Raw genomic sequence first — 14015 nt, 5'->3', positions numbered from 1 at the left:
GCTGGCTATTTATTACACACACATATATGCTCACAGTCACTTTAATAGAGGCTGTCATTTCTGAGCCAAAGTAAGTGTGTGTGTTTGCATGAATTCACAGTTTTGTATCAGAGCACAGTGGCACACTTGCTACCTTGCAGTTACCTAATATAGTGAACAATGGAGAAAAGTGAGGGATGGAGTAAGAGGAGAAGAAGACAGGGGGTACTGCACTAGACTGTGTGAGGTAGATACAGTGCTGATTATTTGAACAGCACCCCTTTTTCTTGTTATTTTCCAATGCCATCTGTGCTGCAGACCCGTTAAACCTGATGAGCTCTCTCATTATCCAGAGTTCTTGTCACCATGGCAACATGCACACACTCTCACACACACACACACGCACACACACAAATTCAAGTTTACTTCATGTTATATATTTGAATATTATAATGATCTCATACAAGTAAAGGGGTTCTACTGAATTTGACCGGTTAGGGGCATATATTTTATTATAATTATTTTATGTGCATCACAGTGTGGTGTGTTGATTATTGTTCTATAGCAGCCACTCTTAATGATAATGCAATTAAGATCAAACAGTTTGTTATATAGAGCAAGGTTTCTGTAAAGAAACGTTTATTTGGCATTCATGGAAGGAGTCTCCAGTGTCAGTAGTTTATTCAGTATAGAAGAGTGTTCATGACTTTGGCCTTATTTAAGTTCTGATAACCTTAATCATAACAGGAGCAAACATCTCTCACAAACATTCCATTAAACAGATCTTTAAATAATACACCCTGGTAGGGTAACAGTTACATTACGCTTTGTTTAATGAAATGTCATTCATTGTGTATCAATAGTGTGCATTTTAACTTTTTGAGATGTGTTAATAAATATATTAGGTCTCTTAAGTCTAAACTATAACAAAAAAAATCCAAAATGAACTTCAATGACATTTTACATGTCCTGTTATTGGATTGAACAGAAAAATGAAGATATTTGGTTCAACTTTTTGTGGAAATTGTTAAATATTAAGCTGTATTAGTTTATATCTAGTGGACTGGTGCTAAGTGCTGATTGTTGGACCCTACTGTAAAAGTCCTTGTTTCAGAGGCTTTATTTTATCTGAGTTACGGATAATTAGAAGCTGAAAATTATTTAGTTTTGTGTGTTTGATCAGAATGCGATTGGCTCTGACTCTCTTTTCCCCCTGAGCTTTTTCAACATCTTGAAATCATTTGTAGAAAGCCATGTAAACAAGCTCAAATTGGGCCGTGCTTGGATATGCAGCTGTGCCTTCAGCCTTCCATCCCATGTTCTTCCTTAAAATTGTTCTCTTATTTGTATTTTTTATTTTTTTACTTTTTTCTCATTTTACTTGTTTAATTCTCATTTCACACTTTAGTTATGTCGTAGATTTCAGTTTAAATTTGTCACAATGGCCAGTGCACATCAGTTTGCATAATGTATAATGAATAATGTATAATATGGTGTATATTTTAAGAAATTGAGAACACTGTGTGTGTGTGTGTGTGTGTGTGTGTGTGTGTGTGTGTGTGTGTGTGTGTGTAGATAATGTATGTGTGTAGATATGTAACAGAACACATGTATATTTACTTAATATAAATGTTAATAACAGATACAGAAACTAATGCGAGGGGCATTTTTATGAATGCTCTTGGTGGTTTGCTCCAAAAGCCTGACCCAAACAATGATTCAAATTATATTTCTTTTGTGCAAACTGACCTAGAATTTACAGAAAAAACTGTCGCTGGACTCCAAGCAGTGCAGCAGGTCTAGCTTTGTAGTAGACTGTTATAACGTGTCCAGCAAACTTTGAAGAAATGTTTTAAACTGCTGCAAATCTTTTGTAAATTTGATAAGATACTAAAAGATAGTGACCGTTGTCAATTTTAAATATCTGTTGTCTGCAAGACGTAATTGTTTTTGAAATATTTAACTCGCTCATTCGGTCACTTAACCCAGAAATCTCACAGGAAAGTTCCACAGGGCTTGTGGTTGCATAGTCGAGTGAAGTAGCAGAGGTTGAGGAACTGCACAAGCTCAGGAGCTCTGCAAGTTGCTCTTTATTATTCTGATTTATTGTGTATGAGCTTTCTAGTGTTGCCACGTTCTATATGGCTCTGAATATATTTGGAGATATTTTAAATGTGATCCAGACACTAACAGTGGTGTTATAGCATTGTATTCATGTGTGTTTTGTACCTGATATATGCAGTTAGCTATATAATATCCTAATGTGCTACAGCTATTATGCTTTAGCACACACACTCACACACACACACACACACACACACACACACACACACACACACACACACTCAAATACATACTGCCACTTCTGCATCTGTCAACTCACTAGTCTTTTTTTTCCATCCATTTCTCTCTCTCTCTCTCTCTCTCTCTCTCTCTCTCTCTCTCTCTCTCTTCTTCTTCTTCTTCTTTCTCTATATATCTGAGTGTGTGTGTCTAGCTTCAGTGTTTTGGCTCATGAAAAAAGAACCCTATGCTTAGCTATGCTTTTCATCATGTGAATTGTGTGTGTGTGTGTGTGTGTGTGTGTGTCTGTCTGTCTGTCTGTCTGTCTGTCAGTATTGGAGAGAGATGTTTGCTGTACTCATTCTATTGGAGCTGCAAGAGCACATTTGTGCCTGTTTTGTTCACACACGTTTATTAATGATTTGGTTTTCTACATGTACACTTTCATTACACATACACACCCTGTCGTGTCACAGAGAATGACTACACAATGCAAGATGAAAGAACGAGAGGTATGTGCAGTAATGTTGGGTAACGTCACACACACACACACACACACACACACACACACACACACACACACACACACACACACACAGATTGTCTGTGGATATGTGTATCACTGTCTGTATTAGCTGTGCGTAAAAAGTGTTTCCTGACCATAATGACATCTGCCCTGGTGTTGTGTGAAGAGCTGTCTTTTCAACTCCCTCTACCACACACACACACACACACACACACACACACACACACACACACACACACAGTCACAGGTGCAGGGCTGCAGAGGGAGGCACTTGTCTTCCCGTGGTGTGTTCTAATCAAGCCACAGGAAGCAAGGAGTCCTCAGGGAGCTGTGTGTGTGTGTGTGTGTGTGTGTGTGTGTGTGTGTGTGTGTGTAATCTGTCTTTAATTGCATGGATGTGCATGGGTTCATGTTCTTTTTGTGCACATTTGGGTGCATGAGTGTATATTCAAGTGTTTTGCATTTGTGGGTGTAGGGGTGTGTATATGTGTGTGTGTGTGTGTGTGTGTGTGTGTGTGTGTGTAATGCTCAAGCATGTGTTCCCCTGCTCTGTTTTGTCTCATGTGGAATCGATTAGTGTTTGATGGTGAAACCAGGCCTCGGGCCTGCATGCCTGTGTGTGTATGTGTGTGAGTGTGTGTGTGAGAGAGAGAGACAGAGCTACATCTGGGGAACATTAAGGCAATTGCAGGTTGATAGAATAAAGTCCAGGCTGAGGGGTGGCACTTCCTTCCGGATTTATGTCTCTCTCTCTCTCTCTCTCTCTCTCTCTCTCTCTCTCTCTCTCTCTCTCTCTCGCTCTCTCTCTCTCTCTCTCTCACACACTCTCTCTCTCACACACACACATATCCCAGATTTTAATTGTATTAGTGTGTGATGTGTATTATTGTATATTTTTGGTGTGTGTTGATTTGAAGGTGGCTTTGATGAAGTTCCTCCAAAATACATACCAACCTGTCTGTTAGTCATTCAGCCCTTACAGCTCCCTGTAAAGGACTTGCGTGCCAAACTCTTCAACAGAGTGTGTGTGTGTGTGTGTGTGTGTGTGTGTGTCTCGGAGTAAATGATGTCATTTCTTTAAGTGCTGGAAATAGCAGTCATGATACTAAGCAGAGACTCAGTAGTTGAAGGGGCAGCTCCTCCTCTCCAATTAAGTGGGATAGAAATTCATTTTCCTTCATGTGTGTGTGTTTGTGTGTCTATCATGTGTTAATGAGTTGGTACAATATTAAGCATTTTATTTAAATAGTTTTGAGCACGTTTACACATTTGTATGTACATACTTTTAAAAATGTTTAGGACAAAAATGTATCTAGTTTTGTGCACAGATTCGTGATTTTTTTTTGGAAATTGGTGGTCAAATCTAATATACTAATGTAATTGCCATAATGAGTCGTGTCTGTTCTAGGGAACGTCCCAGATGGGAATTGTATATGTAATTTTTTGTTCCCAATGTCACTACAAATATCTGAATGCTCTGCAGTTAGAAACACTTCTTATAAGCCAGTCTGTTAATTCACCTAATTTTTTTACGTTTCCTTAAATGTGTTCATTCCTTATGATGGCATCACACTGCTATATAAATTATTTACACCATCTTGACTAGGGTTGGGAATTTTCAGTTGATCAATTAGTTTATTCAATTCGGATAACGAGGTCAACACTCATGTTAGGGAATACAGGACAAAGGTAGAATGGAACACATTTTACAGCAAAATATTTATTTAATATTTAATTCTGTTGTCCTAAAAAATTGTTTTCAATAAACAGAAACTTTCTCTAACCACTAACTTCACTAACCAACAATCAACTTCAGCATACCTTTTAGTGGCACCATGACCTTATATTTTACTTAGGCAGACTAAGATTTAAAGACAAATACAAGTAGGGACTCAATCAAGACCTGTAAACAATATGACATTTTAGCTTTGCATTTCATGTTTGCTCTCATTAGAAGATGGCAAGTTTAAATCCTGACAATACCACAGCTATCTATTCCCTCTGGCTATGCATTTATAACAGGGAGGAATAGTATACTTTTTCTCCCATCACTCACAATGACATTAGCCTGTAATAGAAGGGTACCTGCAAGAGTGAAAGGGAAAGTTTATAGGACTGTGGTGAGACCTGTGATTTGGAATAGTTTAGAGACAATGGCATTGAGTAAAAGACAGGAGGTGGAGCTGGAGGTAGCAGAGCTGAGATTTTCATTGGGAGAGACGAGGATGGACAGGATTAGAAACAAGTTTATTAGAGGGACAGGGCATGTCGGATGCTTTGGGGGCAAAGTGAGAGAGGCCTGATTGTGATGGTTTGGACATGTACAGAGGAGGGACATGGGGTATATCGGTAGGAGAATGCTGAGGATGGAGCCGCTAGGAAGGAGGAAAAGATAAAGATCAAGGAGGAGGTTCATGTGGCAAAGGAAAACATGCAGGTAGTTGGTTTGAAAGAGGCAGATGTAGAGGACCCTGCCGTATGAAGCCGGATGATCCGCTGTGGCGACCCCTAACGGAAGCAGCCGAAAGAAGAAGAAGACTCACAGTGACATTAGCCAATAATGGGCATCTTTAAACTGATGTATGTAAAAGAGAGCAGATAGCTCCTTCCACCAAGTTTGAACATTGCCATATGATGCAGCAGTTTGGGTGTATTAACTATTGGCAAATGGCCATATCAGGGAGATTAGGCAGTGATCTCAGTGTAAAGAATATTATATCTGGAAGAATAAGTATACTGAGCAGTCATTTGCTAGGCTTACAGCTCTATTGCTTTAAACTAATTCAGCATTTTATCTACAAAATAAAATCTGGGCCTGTTTGAAAAGCATTGGTTTGCATCCTGAATACTAATGTGTATAATCTTAAAGACTCAGTATGCACACAGAAGCCGCTGAATGTTCTATGATATAAGTACTGCTTTACACATGATAACATTGAAACACTGCCATCTAAACACCTGACTAAAAAATAATATACAACGTCACAGTAACAGGACTAACGTTCCCAGTTCTTGACACACTCCTGAAAGAAAATGCAAAATAAAATACTGGTGTGTGTGTGTGTGTGTGTGTGTGTGTGAGAGAGAGAGAGAGAGAGAGAGAGAGAGAGAGAAGTTTTCATCTTTTTCCATCTTTTTTTGGGTTTCATCTGTTTTCCAGAGACCCATGTCTGGAGAGTGTTATTAGTGTGTGCAGGCCCTGCACAGGTGCACCAGGGCTCTGTGTGTTGGTGTGGGTTGGTGGACACGGAGGGAGATGAAGGGATGAGAGAGAGAGAGAGAGAGAGAGAGAGAAATGGAGAAAGGAGTGGAGCAGTTTCGTGACTGACTGCACACATTCCAAAACATCTGGTCCTGATCACAAACACAGTCACACACACACACACACACACACACACACACACACACACACACACACACACACGTGTGTGTATGTTTGTGTTTGATCTCAGTTATTAAGGGGTTAATGGGCTGCCACCTCAAATGTGTGTGTGTGTGTAAAGAAAGGATGAAAGAATGAGCAAGGTATCATTAGACACAGACCAGATGGATGAACATTCTAACACCAGCGAATAATAAGTAACTTTCTGCTCTGCGTTCACCCCATTCTTAATTTTTTTCTCCCTCATGTCCATTTTTTTATTTCCATTCGTCTCTTGCACTGTTTGTGTCTGCAGTTTCATAAACAGGTGCATGTGGTATGTGGGGAAGGTACAGGAAGGAACACAAATGTGCACGCACACACACATACACACTGGTATCATTAGGTCTCAATAACAAGTACCTACCATGCTAGAACATTATAGTCATTTAATTATGTTTATATTCTTCCTATATGGATCTGATTTATAGATGTGTGTGTGTGTGTGTGTGTGTGTGTGTGTGTGTGAATGCATATACTATGTAAGTGGGTCAGTCAACATCCTCCTGTTTTTATGTGCTTGACAAAAGTCTCCTTATTGTCCCGTTTTTCTCCCACGGTGCCTCCCCCCAACCAATGCCTGATGTCATTTACAGACATCGGAATGTGTGTGTGTGTGTGTGTGTGTGTGTGTGTGTGTGCATGCGCTCTTGTGTGGGTGCATGTGTGTGTGCAAGGTGCTACATGGGAAAGGAAGAATTCCAGCTGGGGTTTAGTTTCTACGTCGCAATAAAACTCCTTGAGCCCGTAATGCTTTGTGTTAACCCCTGGGGTGTGTGACATGGAGCCGGAAAAACACACATATGCCTATACACTCCCTTTTTCTTTTTTCTTTCTTTCTCGTGTCTTTCTGTCTTTATTAGTATTATACTCTGATGTCTTCATAGCACTGTTCATTCATAGTCAGCATTTTTGGATCGGACTGTTCAGTGAGTGAGAGATAAAATGGGAGAGTGTGACACCATGTTCTCACTACATGGTGCTAGGTTTATCTTCACAACAGTCATTGAATAGAATAGAATAGAATAGAATGGAATAGAATAGAATGCATATGAATATAATAGTTCCCTTTTTGTATTATTATTTGCTTTTCAAATTTCTGTTTATGCCATGCAGCAGAATTCCAGTGAAATAATTTACAGGTCCTGTAGTTTGTATCCTTTCAGTTTAACTCAGAATAGCATCTAAACGTTTTTTGTTTTTGTGCTTTTTTTTGTCTGTAGGTATACGCGCCGCCAGCCAGCACTGCAGATTATAACCGAGACTCGCCGGGCTATCCAAGCTCTAAAGCACCCAGTGGCAGCTTCCCCACCTCCTTTTTTATGCCAGGTACCACACGTAATGTATAAACATCACATTATGTATTTGATCAAAATCAAAATATCCCTCATGGTGAACTTTTAGAACCTGTAACTGTGAATCATTCAACTTTGATACTCTAAAGATTTCTCACAAGCAGTTTCTGCGTAACACTCACTTTTGTACATCACTGGATAAACTTGCACTACAGTGCATGATTCCGAAGTACCATGCATGTCACCCAGTATGAGATGATGCCAATGCTTTCTTGACCAATGATTGCAGACTGTGTGATATATATACACTATATGGACACCAGCAATTTGTGGTTTTTCTGCAAACTGTCACAAAGTTGGAGGCACACAATTGTATAAATGGATGTCTTTGGATGCCATAGCATTACATTTTCCCTTCACTTGAACTAGGAGATTAAACCTGTCATGACAACGCCCCCTGTGCACAAAGCAACCTCTATGAAGATATGGTTTACATTGAATGGAATGGAAGATACTGAGTGGCCTGCTATAGAGCTTTGGTCTCATTTATATTGATCACCTTTGGTATGATTGCACCCCAGGCCTCCTTACCTTACATCAGTACCCCACTTCAATAACACCTTTATGACTGAATGAGCACACTCCACAATCTAGTGAAACTTCTTCCCAGAAGAGTGGAGGTTATTATAACAGCAAATAGGGGCTAAATGTGGAATAGGATGTTTCAAGAAGCACATACCAATCGTATGCTCAGGTGTCCACAAACTTTACTGTGTCTAATAATTTCTTTTGTACACTTTTGCTAATGCTTTGTTTTTTCACCTTTGTTCGTGGCACATGACCTTCTGTTGATCATATTAAGTAAACAAAGGTCAAAAATTGAACAAAAGCAAATCATTTTTAATAATGCTGCATACTTAAAAAAAAAACTTGCCTTGTTCTCATTATTGATGTTTCTTTTATTTATAGTACACTCATACTCGTACACACATTCCATATCTGTTAAACACATTTAGGACTGTATTGACTGTAATTATGTATAATCCTATTATCCAGTGTTTCCCAGTTGTACTTCTCTTTTTAGTCTGGTTTCTCTCAAGGATTCTTTCTTTGTGTCTGTATAATTTTTCTTCTAAGAGTGTGTATTTGTGAACATTAGGGTTTTTCAGTAATACCAAGGTAAGTAACTTAAATGCCTGGAATTGATCATGACTCTCTCTCTCTCTCTCTCTCTCTCTCACTCTCTCAGATGGTCATCACAGTACAGACCCATGGAGCTCCTCCAGTGGAATGAATCAAGCAGGTTACAGTGGAATGCTGGGAAATTCCTCCCATGGCCCTCAGAGCAGCAGCTACTGCGGCTTGCACCCACACGAGAGACTTGTAGGTTATTGCACACTTGTTAGTTTATTACATTCCTGTCAGTGTCTATTACTAATCTATTAGAGTTTTATTACACGTTTATTAATCCATACTGTAGCTAGCTAGCTCGGTAGATTAGAAGTATTGAGCTGTTTTTTGTAATAGCTATAACTTCATTTGAAGAGGTTTTTTTTTTAATGGAGTTTGACCTGTTATTTTGACAGCAGTTTTATTTATACAATTTTGTAATCAATAAGATGAGTATAATTCTTATATGCAAAATATAACATTGCATTTTATTTTTCTAATTTAAATGTACATTTTTTCAGAATTGTGTTGTATTGTTGTTTTTGGATCTATTTATTTTATTATTAGTATTACATTATTTATTTATTTATTTATTTATTTTTACAGTCTTTACTATCTAAAGCTAGATAGATGATACAATAACCAATCATTATCCTGCAGCAACTGATATAAGGATATGGAGATAAGCTGTACTCTAATAACTCCACCTGTTTTTTTAAAGCAGTTAAAAGTTTTCTTTCTGTGTATTTCTTTCATGAGTTGTGTAATGAAAAAGAGCACGCCTAAGCATAAATAAAGTTGTCTAAGTGTCAGAACATGTGAAAGAACATCACCTGTAATTAGCAACCAATGATACGTTCTTGTTCCTCAGAGTTACCCATCACACTCCTCGGCTGAGATTAACCCCAGTCTTCCTCCGATGTCCACTTTTCATCGCAACAATGGCACAAATCACTACAGCACCGCCTCCTGCACAGCGACCACAAATGGAACAGACAGCATTATGCGTAAGATTATACTTTTAGATTTCGAAGCATCACTGTGACTTTGATTTCTGAGATTCAGATTGACCTCAGGTAACTGGGTGCTTAGTTAAAATAAATTCAAAGGGAGGACTGCATGCACTGGAAAAGAACTGGGATTAGAAAATGTATGGTGTACAGAGCTGTCTCATTGGTGAAAGAAAGAAATTTGTATTGTTAAAGTGTGATGTGAGTCGATTACAGACATGCCTTTTAATCAAGATTGGATGTTGTGTTATGATAAGATACAGCTGTGCAGGAATAAATATGATTCCTTTTAGATCTGATCGTGAAGCCTTTATAAAAACATCCCCTTGAATTGTGCAGTCCTGCTTATTAAAGATAAACCAAGTATAAAACAGGCTGTTGGACAGTTCCTGATATTGGTTTATTGGCACATTTTTGTGAGAGGACATGTTATGTAACAACACGTTCCGTAAACTCAGTTTATTAATGCAGTATTGCTATTTCCTGCTACGTCAGCAATCAATGCTTACTCTGTGTATGTGTGTGTGTGTGTGTGTGTGTGTGTGTGTGTAGGAAGGGGTTTAAAAAAAAAAGTAGCATGTCAAGATTGAGAGTTCAGAATCAGGTCATACCAAACCACAATATAACTGATTCCAAATTTGTCCATCTGGATGATGGGGCTGAAAAAAAAGCCACATGTTTACTTTTTATCAAACACATATGGTCAGAGACACATGAACACACACAAGTACACTTTTTTGTATATTTATCGACTAACGAAGTACAGGTCAGTATTATTTATTCTGACTGGAATTATACTGCCAAAATTACAGCATTCGGACAATCAACATTTATTGAACCGGAACATCTGAATTTCCTTTTACAAACCAACCCGATCAGAGTTAAAGTACTTCAAACCAGTGAGGGCAATTGGATTTGAAATGAATTACATTACTAAGGCCATAGGCACTAAATGTGACCTTCACTCTAAACTGAGCGTTTTATAATTTTACATGATCGCTCTAATAGTATCATTTCTAATAAATAAATGCTGCACTTATGGCTCTGCGTGCAGCGATCACTAAATGCTCTCCCACATGCCCTGTTTTGAACTTTTTCCTGCCATGCCGTTCTAGTTAAGGCCACATCTTTTCAACTCTTTGATGATGTCTTTCCTCCAACTGTTTCTCAGTCTGTTCCTCCTTCTTTTCCCTGTGGCTTTCAAGTTAAGTCCTTGGTTGTGATGTTATCCTCAGATTTTCTCATAGTATATCCAGCACAGCCTCGATGTCCACTATACAGTCTGTTAAAATACAGGAACTTAACCAGACAACTGCCACATCTGTATTTCAAATTGTACCTTTAATATGAATGTTTCTGTCAGGCCTGGATAATGTGACAATATCAGTATTTTTTATTATAATTGTTTATTTATTGAATATTTTAGATTCATAAATTTTACAACGGAGCCCAAGATCTGCCCATATGCATAAATCACATAAAAAATATTAATAATATTAAAATAATAATAAAAGATGAAATAATATGCTAAATAACAATATAGGTTGTATGCCAGAAAAGTAAAACTATGAGCGAAACAATAGTAGCGAGATGACAATACATCTCAGGATTTCAGGAGGTCTGATAAAGTCTCAATAATGTCCAACCGAAAATTTTTGGCACCATGCATTCTGGCTGTGGTACATTCCAAGGAGGCAATGTCCACTAAGTAGGACATCCAAGTTAATAAAACCGGAGTAAACAGATCCAACCACAGTTTCAGGATAACCTTTTTGGCAGAAGAGCAGCAAGTTTAATTCTGCTATGATTGACAGACAGTGAAAGTGACGAATCATTCAGTGGGTCCTTTTAGATCTGAGTCTTCAGAAGATCCGACAATAAGTCCCGTACAGAGGACCAGAACATCGCAATTCGTCCCAGGCAATATGCATATATGTACCTTAACTTGAGCTGCTACACAGGTGACAAAAGGGACCAGTCTTTTCATTTTATAGGCAGGAAGTGGTAAATGCTTTATAAATAAACGTATAATAAATCATTCAATATGAGTAATTTTTTTTTTTTTACTTTTGCAAACATTAAACATCAATGTTTTAGATTTTCTTTATACCTATTCGACATATAGCAGCACCATGTGACAGGATGGCAGGATAAAAATGGTCGAGATGACGTTGTATCGTTTTATCCACAATTAATCCAGACTCAAAAATAGTTTGAGTTTCTGAATCAGTTCAGCTTAGCTATTTACAAAATTAAACATGTTTATGTTTTAAAACATATGATAATGGGTGAATTTTGTGATTTTTCACGGAGAAATGAGCCTTCCACTATTTAATGGCACACAACTTGTAGGATGATGTTGGAATCAGTGGTGGCATGTGTAGAAGGGATATTAAACTTAACGTTAATTTTTTTATTTTCATATGCACAGGGATTAATTATAATTATTTTGATTTTTTTTATTTAAAGCATAATTTTGAAATTTGTGTAAATAGACTCATACTGAAAAATTGTGTGTGTGTGTGTGTGTGTGTGTGTGTGTGTGTGTGTGTGTGTGTGTGTGTAAATGTATACATACAGGGGTTCATATGTTCCACATTAGTGACTGCAGGTGTGTTGCTAATCAGGTTTACAGACATTTTATGGGTTTTAACTTGTTGGATTTTTTCTTTAGTTAACATCAAGATGAGGGGTGTGTGTGGGGGTGTGTGGGGGTGAATAGAGTGCATTATATTAAGTAAGTTACAGTTTGAGAAACATGGTCAAATTTCAGACTGACACACGTGTACATAAACACACAAGCACACGCACACACACACACACACACACACACACACACACACACACACACACACACACACACCACATTCACCAGGCTAAAAGGGAAAACAAGGAGCATTTGCCCACTTGTGATGTGCATTTTAGTATTTGATGTGGTTTGTCTAAGCAGCACGCTCAATAATTTCATTTGTGTGCTTTACACAACAACAGCTTTGGGAGCGCTGGCAGTTTCAAACCAGTCAGTTGATTCGACATTGTAATACTCAAATTGATCCCTGAAAAAAAACGAACATTCAAAAAATGCTTACAGGCAGTTCCCATGTATCAGCTCTAGAATAGTAAACTGATTTGCAAAAACCCTACAGACAATGCTGGAGTGACAGCAAGGGAGACAACTGTGAGAAAGCATGCTTACCTTTTTTCTCTCTTTCTTAAGCTAATCGAGGGGCAAGTGGAGCTGCAAGCAGCTCACAGACTGGGGATGCATTAGGAAAGGCCCTGGCCTCGGTGAGTGGCTAAACACACTAATACACACATACACCAGATCACTCATCTGTCTTACACTAAATCCTAAACAGCTATACACTTCAAACAAATATGTCAAATTTCTAAATAAAAAAATAGCATCTTTAAAGCAGAATCACCATTATCAGAGTAACCATAGTGTTTGTAATAGTCATGTCCAAAATGTTAGGAATAATAGTTAGGCGTTAGGAAAAACATTTACTACCTATGTGCAATATACGCATATATATATATATATATATATATATATATATATATATATATATATATATATATACATAAACACAATCACATTTGTCTCAATATCATCTGTCCTTTGTATAAACAACAAATTTACTATACAGGCCAGAGTTTGTTTTCAAATACTGTAGTGTAACATGTTTAGAACCAGTGACAAAGTTCAGCAATAAATTTAGTCTAGACATGGCTTAGCCTACCTAGGAGTCTTAAAGAATGGAGATCAGTATGGGGTAGTATACGTTAATGTGTTAATAATTTAACACATTACAGTACATAATTTAGCAAAACAGAGCAATTTACACTACTGTATTGTATTAACATTATAGTATATATTTATGTAGACCTAAAGCTATAGAGTCTAGAGCTAAAATCGGGCTTCAAAAACTCACAAGGCGGGAGATGTGTACATCCCAACGTATGTCCCAACGTATCATACAAAAATGTTAATAATTCAATATTTTAACAATCGTTTCGTAACGCTATCCTCATCAAAAGAGGGTATGTTATTGGTCAATTTGATTGTTATTTAACCTGGATTACACTCTGCACACACTGTATTTTGTACATGTTAAAATATTGCTGTTAAAATAACGGTTTCAACATGTCAAAATGAACGAACCATACCATTGCCACGTTGTGAGAACACTGTTACTAAGCAACTAAAAAATAGAAAAAAGTACAAAAAAAGCGGATAATAGCGAAACACAGAGACTTCTAGCAAGCACATAAATGTTTTTTTTTAATACAGATAATGTATAACGATAGTGACAGTGAAAAATTATCAA

The 14015-nt window shown here is 37.7% G+C and overlaps 1 protein-coding gene across 15 annotated transcripts in view; it reads left to right on the top strand.

Moving 5' to 3' along the window:
* LOC124398484 (transcription factor 4-like) overlaps positions 1–14015 on the top strand; it is a 146547-nt gene that overhangs the window by 109969 nt on the left and 22563 nt on the right. For all 15 annotated transcript variants that reach the window (XM_046868737.1, XM_046868733.1, XM_046868729.1 and 12 more), the window contains 4 exons: positions 7433–7538; positions 8754–8887; positions 9546–9681; positions 12902–12972. In XM_046868737.1, coding sequence (XP_046724693.1) covers positions 7433–7538; positions 8754–8887; positions 9546–9681; positions 12902–12972 — 447 coding nt within the window. The remainder of the gene's footprint in view (positions 1–7432; positions 7539–8753; positions 8888–9545; positions 9682–12901; positions 12973–14015) is intronic.

This window comes from Silurus meridionalis, chromosome 15 (assembly GCF_014805685.1).
Source record: "Silurus meridionalis isolate SWU-2019-XX chromosome 15, ASM1480568v1, whole genome shotgun sequence".
NCBI lineage: Eukaryota > Metazoa > Chordata > Actinopteri > Siluriformes > Siluridae > Silurus > Silurus meridionalis.
The sequence above is the reverse complement of the archived record's forward strand: the minus strand, read 5'-3'. Positions and strand labels throughout refer to the sequence as shown.